The sequence below is a fragment of the Geospiza fortis genome, unplaced genomic scaffold, assembly GCF_000277835.1.
Source record: "Geospiza fortis unplaced genomic scaffold, GeoFor_1.0 scaffold329, whole genome shotgun sequence".
NCBI lineage: Eukaryota > Metazoa > Chordata > Aves > Passeriformes > Thraupidae > Geospiza > Geospiza fortis.
Window position 1 is genome coordinate 60,966 of NW_005054780.1, and position 20,166 is coordinate 81,131.

The 20,166-nt window shown below is 36.6% G+C and overlaps 1 protein-coding gene across 1 annotated transcript in view; it reads right to left on the reverse strand.

Moving 5' to 3' along the window:
• The window catches only part of LOC102042933 (nipped-B-like protein), a 60,913-nt gene extending 40,950 nt beyond the window's left edge, over positions 1–19,963 (reverse strand). The window contains exons 1-12 of the mRNA XM_031065440.1: positions 19,853–19,963; positions 15,797–15,848; positions 13,719–13,934; positions 11,178–11,375; positions 10,960–11,031; positions 10,786–10,875; positions 8,718–8,821; positions 7,123–7,209; positions 4,829–5,060; positions 4,390–4,541; positions 3,953–4,033; positions 2,775–2,875 (exon numbers count right to left, since the gene is read on the reverse strand). Coding sequence (XP_030921300.1) covers positions 2,775–2,875; positions 3,953–4,033; positions 4,390–4,541; positions 4,829–5,060; positions 7,123–7,209; positions 8,718–8,821; positions 10,786–10,875; positions 10,960–11,031; positions 11,178–11,375; positions 13,719–13,934; positions 15,797–15,848; positions 19,853–19,963 — 1,496 coding nt within the window. The remainder of the gene's footprint in view (positions 1–2,774; positions 2,876–3,952; positions 4,034–4,389; positions 4,542–4,828; positions 5,061–7,122; positions 7,210–8,717; positions 8,822–10,785; positions 10,876–10,959; positions 11,032–11,177; positions 11,376–13,718; positions 13,935–15,796; positions 15,849–19,852) is intronic.
• Positions 19,964–20,166: the final 203 nt, after the last annotated feature.

Below are 20,166 nucleotides of genomic sequence, written 5' to 3' on the forward strand. Positions count from 1 at the left end.
GGGGGGCATCAGAATATGCAGATTAACTTCGGGACCAGCATACCATGGGAAGCGTTGGACTTGCCAAGAACCCCAAAAACAACGAGCCAATACAGAATTAAGAAATTAGAGTGATGCCTAGACATGAAGAACAGAATGCTGGGCCTGCAGAGATGCTGAAAACCTTTGTGCCCCTCGCCCTGACTAAGGAAGTCATCTTGAACCGGGACCCGGAGCCGGGAAGCAGTGGAAAGCAGAAAGATCGGGGTCTCACCCAGAAGCTCCCACGAGGACTGGACCCCCAGCTCTGCCCCTAGTGGACAAAGCTGCGCATATCCTCCTCCTCTGAGCCACGCTGGGAAAGAAGATGGAGACTGCAGACCCGTCGAGCTTCCCAATCTTGAGCTGATCACTTTTAATAAAGGCATTAAAAGGAGAAAAGTCTCCTGCCCTGTTTATTTCAAATAGTGTGGTGTTTACTACCCATATGTACATCAACACCACTTAATGTCGCCTTTAACAATATGAAAAGGTGATAATCTCTGACATCATTCTCCCTAAATTATCAAAATAATAACTGGACACAAAACAGATTGCACTTATTATCTTTATAAAATTATCTCTAACTACTTGTACAGAGAGAATATTTTCCTATAAAATTTTAGGTAAGCTGCACCCTTTATGACTATAGCCACAGACAGGGAATGTCCTTCAACAAGTTAGAGCTAGGACTCTAGAGATAAGCAGTGCAGTCATGGCCTCGAGACAGTAACTTCCTTATAGTAAAAGTCCCAATTCAAAGAGGGTATCTACCATCTATGCTCCTATGCCTAACACCTTCCTATTTACTAGATCTCTCTGATGTCTACAAACAAAACAATAGGAAGTACTAGGAATAAGCACTCATGTTAACATTAGAATTGCTGAATTCAACTTCAAAGTTTCCATGAATTTAATTTTCCTGGATATTTCCTGTTCATCCACCCTGGGTCAGACAACCTATTTCATTGACAACTTGTCTGTCTCCAGGGAAAAGATGTATGGAAGCAAGGAACAAAATCAATAGTAAAACAAAATGTTTTAGAATAATTTGCAGCGTCCAACCTCAATTTTAATTAAAATCCATCCCAGGTCAGGTTCTTTCTCTAATTTAACCTGAAACTATACTATTATTCAGAAGATGCACTGAAATCCAGCTGAAGCACTTAAAAACAGTTAAAGCTTTCTGAGCAGTTTCTAAATGAGACTCAATCAAAGGAGTATTAGATTGATTTAATGGAAAGAGTGCTCTGAGCATGTCCTCAAAGAAATTCAGCCAGAATTTTCCTATTATGCTTTAGCAATGACATTGTATAAAATCCATATTAACAGAACCAAAGAATTTTCCAAGAAAAAACTTGAATTCATAATAACATTACAGTCATTTACATACTTAATGAGACAGGATCCTTTCCTTTCTTTCTCGAAAATAATTTTTACCCAAATGTGTTGCTAGGAGACAATAACGACCATGTACTTAAGAGAGACAAAAGAAGTGGTCACAGATCAGGGGAGGGGTGCAGCTGGTTACTCTCTCTTTTTACCTGGGGGTTTCTCTGGGCAGAGATACCGTGAGTATGGAATCGGGCTGGGGAAAAGGGGTTGGGTGCAGCCCCTAGCTCTCTTGTTCTCTCGGCATTGGGGGGGGCAGAAAGAGAGGCTGCTGTTGCTGTGAGGAGAATTTGTCACCACTGCGGGGCTCCATCTCCCGCTGCCTTTCTTCTACTGTGAGTGGAGGTTTGCTCATAAGAATGGCCGTTGCACTGAGACCTCATTAACATTCTACTTCACCAAACAAAGGACCCCTCACCATCGAGCCCCTTTTCCCCCCAAGAGAGCCTGCTGTGCTCAGGAGTGGGGCTGTTGCTGCCCAGCCCCCTGCCATATCTTTGCCACTGCTCCAGGTTTTTGCTACACTGTATGTAGCCCCAGCATCCCCTGCCTGCCAAGACGTCCTGCGTTCCCAGCTACAGCTGCAGAGCTTCTGATACATCTCATCTACCAACCCGGGATTTTGCTCGTTCCAGCCATGCCAACTTGCCACTTCCGAGAGTCCTGCTGGGGCACTGGGATTGACTGCTCCTGGGGGTTTGTAAAGCAAGCCCCTTTCCCATCCCTTCCCCTCTTGGTCAAGCAGACATTACCCATGTGGTCTCCAAGCTCGCACCACAGCACCCCCTGCAGCCACGGGGGAATCATCGCACCTGCCCTGTCCACCGGGAGTCACCAGCGCCCCTGCCAGCTGTGACCAATACTACACCAAAGGGGAAATTGTTTAAAGAGCAGGGAAGAGACAGTTTATTGGGTTTTCTGTTCTTGTTTGCTGTGGTTACCATTGCTGTTGTTTGTTTGCCTTGTTATACATATACATACTAGTAAAGAACTGTTATTCCTTTTCCTATATCTTTGCCTGAAAGCCCCTTAATTTAAAAGTTATAATAATTTGGAGAGAAGGGAGTAATATTTTCCATTCCAAGGGAGGTTCCCACCCTCCATGGCAGACACCTGTCTTTCAAACCAAGACATTTTGGAAGCAGGCATAAATATGATGGCATAAGAAAGTGATTATGACAAAATACATTTGTCAGACAATTCTGCTCTCACTGTAGAGGTCTTGAAATATCAACCTCTAACAAAATATAGCTCATGGAGTCACAGATTTTTAAAGAACAAGTTAACACTGAAGCCTAAAATCCTACATCTAAAAAACTGTAAATGTTGCTGTCTACAAATTATCAATCTATGTCAAAATTTACCTGAAATTTCTCAAACTCCTCTTGCTGGTTGGTAGTCTTGCGAGGGAAGTGAAAATTTCTTCTAGTATTAGCTGTCTATGTTTTTCATACCTGGAGAACACCTATTTAACAGTAACAGAATTGTTAAAAAACTATTTGTTGTTACATAAAATATCACTTGTTAAATAGATTTAAAAATTATATATAGAAAAATACTCTTTACATGACATTTAAATAAATTATATTTAATGCCTACCTTGCTTTAAATGCATTGCTTTGTTTTTTCAAAGCAAGCATTTCTTTATAAAATACATAAAACCCTTTTCAAATATAGCTTTTTTAATCTTCAAATAGCATAAATGTGTAATAGCTCTTAAAAATATAATGTGTTTTAAATTTTGTTGCCAAAACTACAATACACTGAAAGTCAAACAGTGTAAGGCTAAGCTATCAGACTCCAGTATAGAGCAAAAGTCTGTGGTAACATACACTAAATGAGAACACATGTATAGTTTTAGAGCACATGTGAGAAAACTAAGCTTTGATGTTTGCCTGACATGACATATTAATTCAATTTATGGAGTCAGGATTGTAGAGTTTGCCTCTCCTTTTGTTCAGGAAGAATTACTTTTATAAATACTGGAGTACATAATCCTTACAAAGATGAAAAACTTTCACTTGAACAAACACATCTGTGTGGCACTGCAGTTTTCCTGAAAAAATATTTTATCCGCCCCATGAATTTTTCACATAGCCACCTCTTCTGAGGAAAAGAACTTGTTCTATTATATAGTTCTATTATATATTATATAGAACTATCTTACTAGTTCTATGGCTTATACCATTGCATAAACTAATCTTAACAAAGGAGGTAAGAAAAATCACACTGTTAAGATTTCTTAAGATGAGAAAGAACAGGTAAGAGGAAGGGGTTTGTGTTTACACTTTAAACAGCATAACCAAAATTAAATAAATTCCTTGGCTTATGTAAGCTATTTCTTCCTATAGAGTACTCTGCAAATGGGAGGAGCTCAAGTAGCTTAACTATTGTTCCTAGATTTTGATACCAAACTGTAAAAACATGCAAGAATAAAATTAGTTCTAAGCTCCAATTCTCTACCAGCAAAAATATAGCCTATATAAATGCCCTAATAACTCTCAGAAGAACATGAAACTACTGCAAATTAAAAATTACTTACTGCAGTCACTAATTTGATGGCACAAAGCTGTAGTTCACTGACATTTTCTACAAAGAAAGGTGTTATTCCCATAGATGATATCTATCAACAGAAAGAAGTTATTGTAAGTATATTTGACTATTAAACTGATATTTATGCATTTTTACAAGTAGATTATTCATTCATCAGGTAAGGTATTCAACAACATGTATTCATTCATATGGTTTACAATTAAAGTTATTAAAGGATATTTTAATACAACCAGATTCAACTTTTCTTAAGTGTACAATAAAAGCTATTTAAGATGTGAACATTACTACAGAACAAACTAGTCACTACTGTTAATAATTCAAAAGTTTGTACTGGTTTCATATTTCATGTCATTGAGACAGTTACACTTTACAGTCTCTGGAAAAAGAAAAAAACTCTCAGACAAAAATTTTTCTAATAAAACTTACTTGAAGAATAGTTGTATCAGTGAGAAGCTGTATCTCTAGCAACTCTGACAAACTGCTGACAATGTCACAAACTTTGTTATATAACATCACTATAACTCTTTGCCTGTGGGTGGAACACTTGGCACGTTTTGCTTTTGAACTTAAAACACCACCTGGAAAATAAAAAATATCTTTAATCTTTTCAGTATTTCACATCAGATATTAGAAAGATGATAATCTTCCTCAAAAAATGTCTCCAAAACAAGTCCATGACTACAGCTTTGTAAACGAAATTTTTTACAAAAGAAAAACTATTTAGTAAAATCAGCTGGAAAGCAAGAATTTAATATTTTCATAATTGCTTTGAATTCTGGATCCAAGATTCTTAAAACCGTTCTTGAATACCTGCACCTCAAGATATGCATATGACAACAAAATGCAAAACATTTAGCATACTAACCGCCATGAGGATCCACTCTATACACAGGATCATACTGAGGATAGAGAGTGTTTTGCAAATGAAATTTTGTGTACTGAATAACTCTTTCTATTACATCTTCAATATATACAGCTTTAGGCATATTTGGTGATGTCATAATATTGATAGCAGTAAGACAAGCATCAGCAGATTTTGTCACTCTCTCCATTATAAGATCTCTCCATAATCTCTCCTCATCTTCAGTGTCATTGTTCTGTAACAGGTGATAGAAAACAAGACTGTAAACAACAAGTTAATTTTTTTTCCTTACCAAGTAAAATATAACATTATTTTAATACACTTACATACACACATACAAAATGCAGTATTACCTTTATGATACAAAAATAGTTTGGTTTAGAAATGAACAAATGCTTGTTTTACTAGTAAAAGGTTTGTAACCCTGTTGGGGGTTAGGTTTCTTTCCTTTTGTTCCTTTTTAGTATAGAATTTTTTCCCATAAGTTGCTAGGAAACACTAACAGCTGGGTAGTTAAGAAAAACAAAAGAAGTGGCCAAGTTCAGGGGAGGAGGGGATCTGGTTGCAGTTCTCTTATCTGGGAGTTTCTCTCAGAGGGGTAGAGATACCACAAGAATTGGGCAGGTAAAAGACGGGGCTGGGGCAGCTGCTAGCGCTTTTTCTCTCTCGGCTTTGGAGGACAGTCGAGGCTGCTGCTTGGGGAAGGGAATTCACTGCTGCTGCCGGAGCCCAGCCTGGAGCTGCTGCTTCTGCTGTGAGTTGAGCCTCTGCTTCCTGCCCCCGCTGCTTCTTCGGCACTGCTCCAAGTTTTCGCTGCACTGTAGCCCTGCACCCCCTGCCTGCTGAGACATTCTGCTGGCCCAGCTTGCTGCTTCTGAGAGTCCTGCTGGGGCACTGGGATCGACTGTCCCAGGGGTTTGAGAAGCAAAGCCTCTCTTCCATCCCTTCCCATCTCGGTCAAGCCACCATTATCGCATAGTCCCCGAGCTCGCGCCACAGCGCCCCCTGCAGCCGCATGGAGATCATCGCACCTGCCCTGCCCACTGGGAGCCACCAGCGCCCCTGCCAGCTGTGACCATCACTACGCCAAAGGGGAAAGCGCCTGCGGACGAGAAGGCTGTTGCTGGGTTCCTGGTTCTGTTTGTTGTTAATGCTGTAGTTGTTGTTGTTTGTTTGCTTTATTATACATACTAGTAAAGAACTTTATTTCTATTCCCATATATTTGCTTGAGAACCCCTTAATTATAATTAATTTGGAGGGAGGGGGTTTACATTTTCCATTCCAAGGGAGGCTTCTGCCTTCCTTAGCAGACACCTGTCTTTCAAACCAAGACAAACCCTAAGTTACAGGTCTTCAATATCTCACTGTGTTCTTCTGGTAAATCACAAAGAAGCTTTCTGTGTATCATTGGGAAGCACTATGAAGGAAGACTGCCACATTCTCTATTTGAGAATTATGTACCTTAGTCAAAATCTAAACTCATTCATCTAGTGTTTTCTTCAGTGGCTTATACATACCAGTTGCTGCTTTGATCAGTCTAATTTTTGCCACTAGAGAGAATTCTTACACAAAAAGACTGTTAAGTCACACAAAACTCATGAGAATACAACTTTCTCCAGAGACCAACTCATCTATATCAATGGGTTTAAAACATGTCTTATCAAATATGACCATATATATAAGGACTCAATGATCCTTGGGGGTCCCTTCCAATTCAGCAGATTCTGTGATTTAGATTTAGCACAGGGTATGGAATCTCTGTATTTCTGTGTTTGCACAAGTCATAAAACACACATGAGGTTAATTATGACAACACAGCACTACTGAAATATTGTAATAATGTTATTAATAGCAAAACCAAGTGAAATTATTAATAACTTCTCTGGTACAGAGAAAAATAATCTTTCTTGCCTGTATAAAAGCACAGGCTGTTATATTTCTTCCACTGTGGTAGGAATGTTTTATGGAGACATAGAAAAGTAGAAAAAAAATACCCAGTAGTGCAAGTTACACCAGTTACCATGAATATTTCAGGATGAAACTACAATATTTAAAATTAGGTCCAAAGATAACCTAATTTCTCTGAATACGTTTACTATAGTAAAACATACTGAAATAATATAAACTATAATTTTACTTCAAATCTTAAAATTTGGCAGTCTTTTAAGCACATGCATATTAAATCAGGAATTCATTTCAGACACATGCAGTATTTGAAACTATCACTATATAGGACTCAAGTGAAGAAAACCCTATTCTACACAATGGTGTGAAACAATGTAATTTGAAAACTCACATGGTTAAATAATGTGGAAAGCTTTGATCCATCTTGAATATTCTTCTCCAAAATATTCAAGACTTTTACTGTTTTATCTGTTGAGAGCTAAAACAAGAAACAAAACACATCAAGCAACTATAGGAACATAAAGGCTTCCAAATTGTGGAAAAAAAGTCCAATCTAAGTATTGGATCTTGATTTGTCAGGTTTCTGACACAGCATGATTTAGAATGCTGATAATAGAATTAAACTAGTGAAAATATGTTCTAAGACTGCAATCAAACTTTATTTTCAACCAGAAAAATACATAGAAATGTATTTTAAATTGCATAACTGTAATTATTGTTGTATGGTTGTATGCTTTTGCATTTGCTTCTAGAAACAGAAATTTACCAAATCTGAGTATCAATCCCAAATTCTAGCCGACTATATAGATCTTTATTAAGACAAAATCCAAGTTCTATGGACAAGCAGAAATAAAATTCCCTGATACTTGAGTTCTAATAAAAAGGAAACGTATTCTCAATAATGGTTAATTTTAAAAATTAGCATGTTGAAAAAAGTAACTCAAATTCGCTTGCTGATGTTCTACAGAATTGCGAATAAATAATCTGTAGAATACGCTAAACTCCAGGAGAATTAGTTTCATTCATCCAAATACTATTGGTGCTCACCTTTAGAAGCAACAAAATTCTGATTTTATGCATACATGTAAGTATGTATGTGAATAAAACAGGTAACAGAGGTTAAGGGTGAGAACTATCAGGAAACAGAAACACTCAGGCTAATATCATGCTACAAAGGAAGGTAGAGAGAACAAAGAAAGAGCCATGAAGAACATCTAAATCTCAGACTAAAGAAAACCCTTTAGCGTGACTTGTATAAGTGGCTTCACAGACACTTCATAAATATAAAAAATGGTAATGAGGCGGTAAAGTAAGAATTTAATACAAGACTGCCCAAAGCCAATAGTTCTAGGAAGGTAAGGAAAGCAAGAATACTGTTTCTAAAGGTGTGATACCAACAGTTTTTGCCAACAGAAAGTTCCCTTGAACAGAAGGTGGGAAGAGTATGGAAAAGAAATCACAATATGCAGTCTACAAAAAATTAATCTTATTATCAGCTTAAGCATTAAATCTTTAAAGTTTGAAAGGACTCTTAGGAGAGAGGAAGGGAGTGGGCAACTCAGTGTGATGCTGGATGGACATCAGATATTTACATTGCACTAATGGCATATATCAGCAAGGGTGGATTTTTTGGCTTTGCCAGCAGATTCTGTTTTACTGTGGTTGCTCAACAGTAGCTGTAAGGAGCAAATTATGTGCTTTTGTGAAAGTAGATTAATTATTAGATTTTACTGCTCAGGCATGTGTTACTTATTGGCATATAGTGCTCTGAGTCAGCCCTAACACAGAGGACCATTTAAGTCTTGGCTTCAGAGACAGTAACAGTTAAGATGTGGGAACTTTTTAAGCACTTCAGCAGAAGCACAACTGTTCACAGTATTTGTCACAGATACACCTGAAGAGGGTGGAATATTAGAGGGGGCACAATTTTTTGTATGTTTAACAAAATTTAATGTTCAAAAAGAGTTAAATACTATGAAGATGTACCTTGTCCATAATGCCCATTGCCTTGATTTTTGCAGATTCACTCCCCAACTCACTAAGCTGATGCTTTCCCAGTAGCAGTTCTTGTGGAATCTCATCATCATCACCTTAAAAGAAATTAATTAAAAATTATCAATCACATTTCTAATAAGACTTCAAGGATCCAGTATTTTAGAGTCAATATGAAAAAGCCAACTGAAGAAAAAGAACTCATTTTCCAAATAGCTAGCATATCATAGTTCCATCTAATGAAGACTGATGATGACAACTTTTGTTGGTGTTAAAACGACTGCTTGTTGAATATGACTGAAAGTCATAGATTAAAAATATTTTTAATCCAAGGTTGTAGACACCATAGCTGTAGTGAATTGCTTATTAAGTTGCTGCCTTTGTTCTAGTTATAAAAAAATTAACAAATTATCTGTTATCCATTTCAAACTAAAGTCATGTTGGTCAACCTGAGCTACTTCATCAGACACTTATGCTAAATTGGCTTAGTTTCTACTGAAATGGATAAGGATAAGGAGCATATAGTGCCCCATCCATAAGAGAATAAGCACTCTGCTGCTGAATTGAAGAATCAATCTCTGTCAGGCCAAAGGCCACAACAAATGCAAAATTATGTGCCTCAGAAATTACCGGTGTATTTGGTGTGTATGTCCAGGTTTTGGTAGCGGGGGGACTACAGGGGTGGCTTCTGTGAGAAGCTGCTGGAAGCTTCCCCCATGTCTAACAGAGCCAACGCCAGCTGGCTCCAGAATGGACTTGCCACTGGCCAAGGCTGGGTCAATCAGAGATGGCAGTGATGCCACAGGGATAATGTAGTTAAGAACAAAAAAATGTTATTGTGCAGATGTAATTGGGGCAAGAGGAGAGTGGGGTGAGAATATGTGAGAGGAACAACTCTGCAGACACCAAGGTCAGTGCAGAAGGAGGGACAGGAAGTGCGCCAGGTGCCAGAGCTGAGATTCCCCTGCAGCCCATGGTGGAAGACCATGGTGAGGCAGCTGTGCCCTTGCAGCCCAGGGAGGGCCACAGGGATGCAGAGATCCACCTGCAGCCTGTGTAGGAGCCCATGCTGGAGCAGGGGGATGCCTGAGAGGAGGCTGTGACTCCGTGAGATGCCTGTGCTAGAGCAGGGTCCTGACAGGGACCTGCGGACACGTGGGGAGAGGAGCCGACACTGGAGCAGGTTTCCTGGTAGGACTCGTGACTGTGAGGGACCCACACTGGAGCAGGCTGTGCCTGAAACCAACCCCATGTAAGAGTGATCTGTGTTGCAGCAGTTTGTGGAGAACTGTAGCCCTTGGGAAGGACCCATGTAGGAGAAGTTCATGGAGAACTGTTTCCCATGGGAGGGACCCCATGCTGGAGCAGGGGAAAGACTCCAACTCCTGTCCCTGAGAAGTGTCAGGAACAATGGGCGATGAACTGACCATAAACTCCATTCCTGTTTCCCTGTGCCACTGGAAGGGAGAAGGCAGATCTGAGAAAGTGGGGGGAAGGTGTTTTTAAGGTCTTATTTTACTTCCCATTATTCTACTCTGATTTTGTTAGCAATAAATTCAATTAATACCTCTAATTCAAGCCTGTTTTGCCCGTGATGGTATTTGATGTGGAATCTCTCTAGGTCCTTATCTCAACCCATGTACCCTTTGTGAATTTTCTCTCCCCTGTCCAGCTGTGGAGGGGAGTGAGAGAGAGGCTTTGGTGGGTGCCTGGCATCCAGCCATCTTACATTAGCATTCTTTACAAAGATACGTTTGACAGAAGATACCCTAATGATGTCCCAAAGAGGTATCCTTTCCACTTTAAGGGACTATTATTTGTCTCATTGTGATTTATGTCCCTTTTAGATTCTGCAGGGAGGAAGGAGGATATTTTTCCTGTAGTAGCAAATGAAATTGGAAAGGTAAAGGCCTCCACTAAAGGTAGAAGCCATATAAATGTGGTATACCACAGTGTGTTTCACAGGCTATTAAATCACAAAGAAGGAAATTTGAAAATATGGAGATGCAAATTCCTTTCTTGTGTTTTTCATTAAGCATTTTGAAAATTTTTGCCATATTACCAAATGCTGTAAAATCCATGTCTTCTAAATTTTCCAAAATATTCTCTATTGAAGCAGCAAATCTTTTGAAAGTAGAAGAATCCATCATTTCTGGTGAAAAAGAAATGTATATATAATTATTTTATATACAAACCAGAAAATACAAACTATAGAAAATAAATATTCTAAAATTACCTTCAGGTGTTAGTTTAGGTTCATAAGCTTTCCTCTTCTTTTGTTTTTCTTTTTTCTTCATTTTTCTAGCTACTAATTAAGAGAATAAAGGATTGTTTACACTTTTTATGCTTATATTCAATATTACATGTAAAGATGTTTATTTTGAAATGTTTAACATATCCTTTAAAATGCACTAGTATTATGGAAGAAGTTATTTGTTTAAAACCATCAGTTACCCTCACTGAGGCTAGGAAGAGGAGAATAATCATCCATCTCAGAGTCATTGGGACTGCGATTACGATAACGGCCACTACCAGAAGTCCTCCTTCCTTCATGACAATAACCACTTCTCCTATAGTCACCAGAACTTCTTCTATCATGTTCTTCATACTCCCAAGCTTCATCTCTATCCTTTTTATGTCTTTTACGAGAAGCTAGAAATAAAATGCATTTTCATTATAAGGACAAAAATTCTACTTTTAATAGCTAAAATTTATACATTTGCAAGTTAAATACTATCATATAGATGTTCTGTAAAACAAGCAAACACTCTAAAACTATCATCTAAAAATCTGGTATGGCATTATTCTAACAATTTCTACAATTCTAACAAATTTGAATTACATGAAAAAAGTACCTAAAACTGGGAAAGATGAGCAAACATTTAAAAATAAAAATTTACAGGGCATTTGTCATTTTACACAAAGGAAAGTAGAACAAATCAAAATAAGTTGCATCTTTTCATAAGAGAACACTAAGGTTGTCTAAATTCTATTATCTGGTGTCCATGTTCCAATTCAGTGATTGCTTTGCCCATCTAACACAGTGAGTTCCAATGAGACTTGGTAACCTAGTTACTTAAAGATATTCTGTTCTGCCAAGACAACTAAAATTTTGTCTTGATATATATTGCAGGAGATTCAGTGTAAAGGAGAAAGCTGCAGTCACAATCCTGGGCCAGGCAGCAAGTATATAACACAGAAGGTTATTAAAATCAGTTTTCAGTTAGGACCAAAAAGCCTCGCACAACTGAATGTTGAAAGACTGGGACAAATGTTCTATACAAAACCAGAAACTTGGTGGAAATAAAGTGTGTGTGTAGAAGAGAATGGATATTTCTTTGTTTTCAAATATAGTCCTGAAGGACAAAGAGTGCTAAGATGTAATAAAAAAAGGATATGGAGAAAGGAGGTAATTTCATCCATGAAATCAGCCAACTCTCCATTATCTAAGGTAACAGGAAAGCAAAGAGAGGTCTAATGCAGACTTTGCTATGAAGATCAAAATGGCTCCAAAACATTACATTCTACACTAGAAGAGTTTATTATTCATGTGAACTTGCATATAGCAGCCCTGACATCTCTGTGTCTCTACCAAAGCTTCCTGAAGTTTAGAGAGGTATGACTGTACAGTGGGTCGTTTCTGAGCAAAATGGCTCAAAGCATTCAGACAGAACTGGAACAGAATTGACAAGTTCTTTCCACAACCCCAGTTTATTGAGAAGAATAGGAAACATACCAGGATATAGTCAATAGTCAGCCCAGGCTCAGAACTAATGAAACCAATATTGAGTAAGAGGTGATACTAATGCTCTGCACTGCACCCTAGAGGGCTTCCACTTTTGAAAACTTCTGCGCAGAGGTGGTTCAAGTGTTAAAGGTAATAACTTAGTTCATGTTTTTGAGGTGTTCTGCTTATGGATCAGATTTGCTTCTGGAGGCAGTATAGTCATGTTCACAAGGCCTGAGCTACTAACACTCAATTTTAAAACGTTTGAGAGTTAACTGCAACTGAAGAAACAAAGAGCTGTCTGGGATAACTGAAGTGAGCATACTGGAGAAGAAAAGTAGTGGGTTTATGGGAAAAGACTTTACACATTTCAACTGATTCTTTTCCCCCATGAGGGAGTATTTTGTGGAGGTAGATTAAATCTGTCTCTGCAGTTTACAAATCATCAGTATCAATTTATGCTCTGTAGGACAAATTCTGACCCCAGCTATATCTCCATGAGAAAACTAACTTCCAATATTGCTTTCCAGCAGAAATTTAAACTGATCAGTTTATCAATGCCGCACAACAAAATAGAACGTGTTACAGTTGTGCTGACTCTGCAAGGCAAATAATATGAACATGGGAACAGCTATTCACAAGCAGTTATTGCTCTACAAAGTTTATTTTGAAGCAGATAAAAATGACTAAAATGTAAGTACTAATAATATTAAAGAGTTACTATTAATTTTTATACATAAAGACTACTCAGAATAAAAACATCCAATTTCCTTCTAAACTTTGCCAAACATTTATGCAATAACACAGTTATCACTCATTGAATGTGATTTAATCAATTTTTAATTCTCATAATTTAATTTAATGAAATGCCCTTTCTTCATGAGATACTCAAAGAAATTTATCTTCTATAACAATAACTATTCCATATTTTTAAAGTTCAATTTTGGACAACCAAGAGAATTCTGAAATACATATTTGTAACACTACAAATCTATTCGGTGTACTTGTCACAGATCTTTCATTCTCTTGATCATTTTGTCTTGTTTTACCTGAATTCAGTTTTACAGTATCCTTTGAGAAATATTATAATTTATTTTTAACCCAGACGTCCTCAATGAATTGTTTAGAAAGATGACCAGATCTCTTGAGTGGATGTAATGAACCTAGAATCCCTTAAAGCATATAATTACTGTGAAAGTTTTCCATAATTTACTTTACTCCACATATAAGAATTTCAACAGCCACTGGGGCTTATATGTACTACTTACATTCAAAAGCTTCTTCACTGTCATTATCTTCATCAGAACTGATTTCAGCATATTTTGGTTTCTCATTAACTGTGCTACGTTTGCGCTTGTTCATTTTCACACGTTCACAAAGTGGCATGGTGGATTCAATTTCTGCCAGGAGCTCAGGAGGCAACTCCTTTAACACTGACTGATCTATGCTACCTATTAGTGAAGAGAAGAAGAACAAATGTGAACCTGAAGATAATAATAAAGGCTCAACACTACAGTCCTTTCTCAGGAACTGCTTAAAGTATATCCTCTAATAAATATTAGCGCAATGAGATATACTTACTTGTATGTATTTGACAGTTGCATTTATTGTTCACACTACAAGTAGAAATTAACACAATATATTGCATACACATCTCCTTCAATAAAATATTTTGTTAGGCATATAAACAAATTCAAATTGGTGAATTTCCATTGTAAAAAGACATTCTTGCTCCATTTCCACAAAATTTAGTCTTATTTTGGTTCATTCTCTGAATTCAGCAGGTTTTATAACAGTGTATGTAATTTAAGGATTCATTATGCCTAATTAACAGTTCTGTTTATTCTCATTCAAATTGTTTAGTGCACATAAGACAGTAATCTTCCTATTTCCAGCAGTTAGAGACAATCTGTGGCAGAATCTGTGGGGTCTTATCCCTAAATACAGACAAAATCATTGACATTTCAATCTCTGCTTCAGATTTTTTTTCTTACCTCTTATTAGTAGTTTTATAATGCAACCCAAATTTTTGCTTGATTTTGTTACAAAACTTAATTGAAATATTTTCATTTAATATAGAAAAACAGCAAGCTGAAACACATCAGTTTTCTTTTCCACAGAGGTAAATACTTAGATATCATCACATGATTCTCAGCACATTTTGAAACTATGATTAGGCCCATATGGTCACTATAAAGGAATTTATAGTCAAAATATTTTACAAGTGACACAAGAAAACCAAAATAATTCAAAAGTATTTATTGGGGGTTTGTTTGGTATCTTTATTTATCAAAGAACCTATTGCACAGATTTCAAGATTATTGGACTAAACTGTTAACCTTTTTCCAACAACAGAACAAATGCCTTTGTTATAAGTGCCTCTCTCTCCTTCCCAAGAAACAGAGAGCAAATCACCTGCCAATTGCTATACACACACAAATTCTCCAAGAAATCATCTTCTGGATGATAATTCACTTTTTAATTACATTAACTATATCACTAACATAACTTTCTAAAATTTATTTCAAATTTTAGACAAATATTCCATCTTCTAATCCAAGTTTAGTTCCTCCCCCACTTTAAACAACTTAAACTGGAATTAGAAGAGCATGAATAAGAGAAAATAGTTTCCAGCAATAAAATGTTTTTAAAGTCTCATATATTACTGGTTTCACATATCTCTACAATGAAACTAATGATCAGAACATTATTTTTCTACAATTCTCAGGTATATTCATCAAGTCATCCCATTTAAGTGCATTTTAAAAAGGATTTAACTTAAAATATTGGAGTTCTCAAACTGAGGTAGGAAAAGTTATTTGAGGATAGCAAAAGTTGTTCCTGCTTCCCCCATGCTGTAGTCACTCATTTATTTGCTTTTAATTTCCATCCTTTGATAGTCACCACCTGACAAAGTTCTAAAATCCATAATATTGCTTTTAAAAATGCTAGAAAACATTTCACGGTGTTGTTTACTACGGTGCTTTGAAATTATTAGTCTTTGTGGATTGGGCACTAGATTGAAGGTTGTCAGAAATAAGACAGCATGGACAGATCAGTTCCTCTGTGCACATCGGCAGCTGACTGGATGCCAGCCAGGTCTAATCTGGATACTGCTTAGCCATGTCTGAGCAGTGGTATCCCTACACTAATACTCTTTGCATACCTATGCAATGTCTGAACAGAGTTAGCATACATTCAGCTTCAGACTAGAGGAAAATTTGCACATACATGTTCAAGACAATTTCTACAGGTGAAATTGCTAGAGGGCCTCAGATCCTGGGTTATTTTAACACAGATTCTCCATGCACTGTCGGTAATTTCATTGAAATCAGGGGGACAATACACAAGAGCATAAAGCCTATAGGAAATCTGGCCACATATACTGCAAAAACTAGCTGCAAGGAAAGGAACGAAATTTGCGTTATGATTCGTACAGATGCTTAAATGCTTGATGGGCTAGATGTACTTACAGTAGCAGGAGTATTTTTCTACAAATATATCTTTAAGCCTCTCCTAGTCTACAATGAAAAGTAAATTTAAACCCAGAATAATTAGTAAGACAGATTGCTTGGAAAGGAAATAAAAAAAGGAAACAAATCAGTAATGGATTGTATACCGATCTTGGCAAGAGTTCCATAACCAAATTCTAATTCAATCCAATATCAAATTCAGTTTTAAAACTATGCCTGAATGTTTAATGATGTAATTTTAAGATTGTGAACATTTTGAGGAACTGTTAGAACAGAATTCATTCTTATTTTCCTTGTACTGTGCACAAAGAACATATCAGTAAGACTAAAAAAGGATATATTTTAAGTAAGAAAACCCAAAAAACCCACTCACTAAAACAAGAAGTAAAAAATCACAAGCTACTACTTTCATACCTCCAAGGAATATCTATTCTTGCTTTCCTTATTGATTTTGTTCTGGAGGTAGAACACTACTTAATCTTAAAAAATAAGTCAATTACCACAGTGTTAATTATACATAAATGAAAAATAAAAATGCAAGTATATAAATGAAAAATAAAAATGCAAGTACTGTAAATATTTGGAAAAATAACTTTATTTCCTTTTCAAAAGTTCTAAGTATTCTATGTTCTCCAATATAATTTAAACTAATGCTTAAACTGTACTTTCTCCGGTTACAGATATTTTAGATGACAATATAAGCTTCCCCCTTTTTCTTTTATTAGGGAATATTAAAAGCTTTCTGGAATAAAGAAGGGAATAGCAGAAAAGAGAACAATAAATTATTGCAAAGACCTCAATAATCTATCTATAAAGTGTTTTTGTCACATTGCTCCCTGGAATGAGTCTGCTGAATGCTCAGTTTCCTTAGCTGCTGAGGACTGTAAATAACCAAATCTAAAAAGTGTTTTACTCATGCAGTACACAGGAGTTGAGCATGATTGCACATCTATGAACAATTCTGATATACATAGAAAAGAAAGGACTCCCTGTCCTTTCTGAAGAATTTCAGGGATACTATATACTGTGAAACTTCAGTCAAGATTTTAAAAATATTTTACTTTATTAATTATGTTATTTTGAGTCAAGGCAACCCAATCTTCACTAGAAACATCTCACTAAATTCCCTTTTTATAGCTCCATATTTTATAATAAATGTACTATTTGTAAAGAGTAATACAGAAATACTTAAGTTATCCAGTTCACCATAAGAATCCAGTCACATGGCAACAAACATTAGGTTATAAACCCCATACTAATGTCTTTTCAGTTTACAGGATATTTTTCAAAAACATTTGAAAGACAATAGAACACAAAAGCATTCGAAGGCATCTACAAAAACATGTATGATCAACTTAAGTTTTTCAATTTGTTTAATAAGTTTGTGAAGAGCTGGTACCTACTTTCCTGTTACTCTACTTTCCGAAAAACTTTCCTTGTCAACAGAACAACTCAAATTTTTGCAATGTGCACGATCAGCATATATGGTATGCCTGAAATGGACTATAGGCATCAGTGTTCTTCAGACATCACTTCAGTATACTCTCAAAGCTGCTGCTACTATTAAAATAAACAAACAAAACCCACAAAGAATGCCATCACAACCAAATCTTTGTTCCACTGTAAGGAATCACAATGCTGATAAACTCCACATTAGTGAAACTCAAGGATGAATCAGAGTAGCTGTAAGAACAGTTCATATTGACGAACCACATATATCAACAACCACTTCTTCAGTGCTTTTCTAAACCTTATGTAATGCTGTTCATGACTTACTAGTTGCTTGCTGAAGGAAGAACATATGCTTGGTTTTATTTGATTGCAATTATAAAAAGATTTCTTAGAGAAGATATTCTAGAATCTTCAGCTGTTAGTGAATATCCACTAACCATCAAGATGCTTGTTGCTCACCAAGCAATCCTTGACAAAATATAATACAGCTAAAAACCAGCCAGGGAAACTCAACTAAAAATGAGGTCTATAAACCTCGTCCCATATTATGTTTTAATCTGGGAAGCTTTTCAAAGGGTTTTTGCCATGTACAGTGAAAAGAGTTCTATAAATGTCTAGTGGATATAGTATTTCCCTTTGTTCTAGGTTACAATATAAAGATGTATTCTATTCCCATCCTCAAAGAGTTTTTGAAACCAGGAGGGGCATTGTTTTTCCTTATCTCCTCTTAATGGGCCCATCAATGTCTTGCCACATGACTCAGAGATAACTCCCTCAGGGAGCCATTTCTGTTTAATGGGCAATCAAGGACCCACCACATGACTCACAGAATGATAACAGCCCATTATGAGATGCTTCGCCCAGGGGGGAGGAGCTAAGCATCCCCACCTGGATATAATCTGGGATTTGGGACAGAACAGTCAGTCTTTCCACTGGATTTCCAGAGAAATGGCTGTCTTTTCCACTGGATCTTCAGAGAACGACTACCCCCTTTCTACAGGATCACTGCCCCAACTGAACCACATCTGCCACTCCAGGAGGACTGCAGCCACCATTTAATCGGACTGCTACCAACACCCTGACCAACAGGGTGTCAGGTTGTATTCTGACTTTGTCAGTGGTTTTTCCTTTGTATTATTGCATGTATTTTGGTTTTCCTTTTCCTAATAAGTGGTATTTCTGACTTGGAGTCTCTCATGGGTTTTGCTTTCAAACCAGAACACCCTTCTTCATGCATGGCTTAAAAAAACAATGGCAAAGCAAGGATGTAATTCAAATGCAGCATTGCTTTTTGTTCATAACTTGATGGATGGTTTCAAGTTTGTACAACAGTCTTTAGCTAATATTTATGCAAATCTAATCTTTAGAATGATCCAAAATAGCTTTGCCTTGAAGTCAAATACATCTCCCTGATTCAGGCAGATGCACCCATCACCAGAATGCCTTCAAGAGAGGTTGAACATAAAAAAACCCCACCAAAAAATAACATTATTTTGGACACTTATTAGATCCATTCAGTATGGAAAGCACAACTATATTTTGACATAACAATTAGTGTGTTCATATTAGTTTCACCTGACTTGATATGGTAACTTCAAACAAGCAGCTATGGAAAAGGGGATGATGCTTGCTGCTGCTTAGGTCAGCTTTCCAGGATCAGAGAGGCTGTTCCTGCCATAAAATCAAAACCAAATCTTCTCAGTAATTATTTATTTTGCTTTTCAAACTATGGAAAGCAGATGTATGGTTTACATTTTTCTGTAATTTCCTATTAACTGACAAATCATCAATATTCAAAAATATTTATAAACCTAAACTCTGATTTGCTACTTCCATAAGACAGGGTTAGTACAGTGGAAACAATCCATATTATATGATTACTTTGAAATAACCATGACATCAAAATTTCTTGTTTGCACATATATCTATTACAACAAATGAACAAGTGCTTGAAGAAAAACTGCCCCTGAAGTTAATTTAAAAACTAAAATTATGTTAATGAAATCTTTTGCATAAATTAGCTTCCCATAAATGCTCTTTTCTCTTTCTGTGTGCCAAAACTTTGTAATAAGCAAAGCTGCAGTTAATGCAATTTCATATTTGTAGTCTATATATACCTTGTATTTTAAAGTGCAAAATTTTCCACATGTCAAGACATTATAGAAAGGAACACACAAGGGTTTAAGAAGGAACAATGACACTTGTTTGGGGTGTGCATATGAATCTTAATTTTGTATTTCTCAGTGTTTAGAAATTTAAGTTTAGCCACTCCCTACATTCTGGAACTTCAACATTAATGAATTGCCACACATCTTCATTTTGACATTAAAAATAAAAACTTACATATTACAGCTCAGTTTTGCCCTCCCCTCACTCCTTTTTAGTCACAGAAAACATTAAATGCTTACTGGACTCTTCTTATTTTGCCAGTGCCTAGTATATCCAGTCTTTCTGTTCTTCCCAGATACCAAACTCACCTTGCGTGCCTTCTCCGAGCATTTGATAGAGGATGTTCCAGTGGTTTTAGGTCTACCTCCCTTATGTATGACTAGGTTACTCTCTAACTCTTTCAAGTCATTTTGGGTCATCGTTATAACTACACTGATAAAATGTCCCATGTCAGACATATATACAGGAAGGAAAGCAGTTTCTTTCTGGATTAGCTCAACAAACCTTTAAACTCTGCTAAATCAAAAAAAATATACTCTTACTATATAACAAGAGTGCCACCTTCTTGTTGTTGGATAGCCATATCATTGTAACTACAACAGCACAGACTCACAGCTTAATT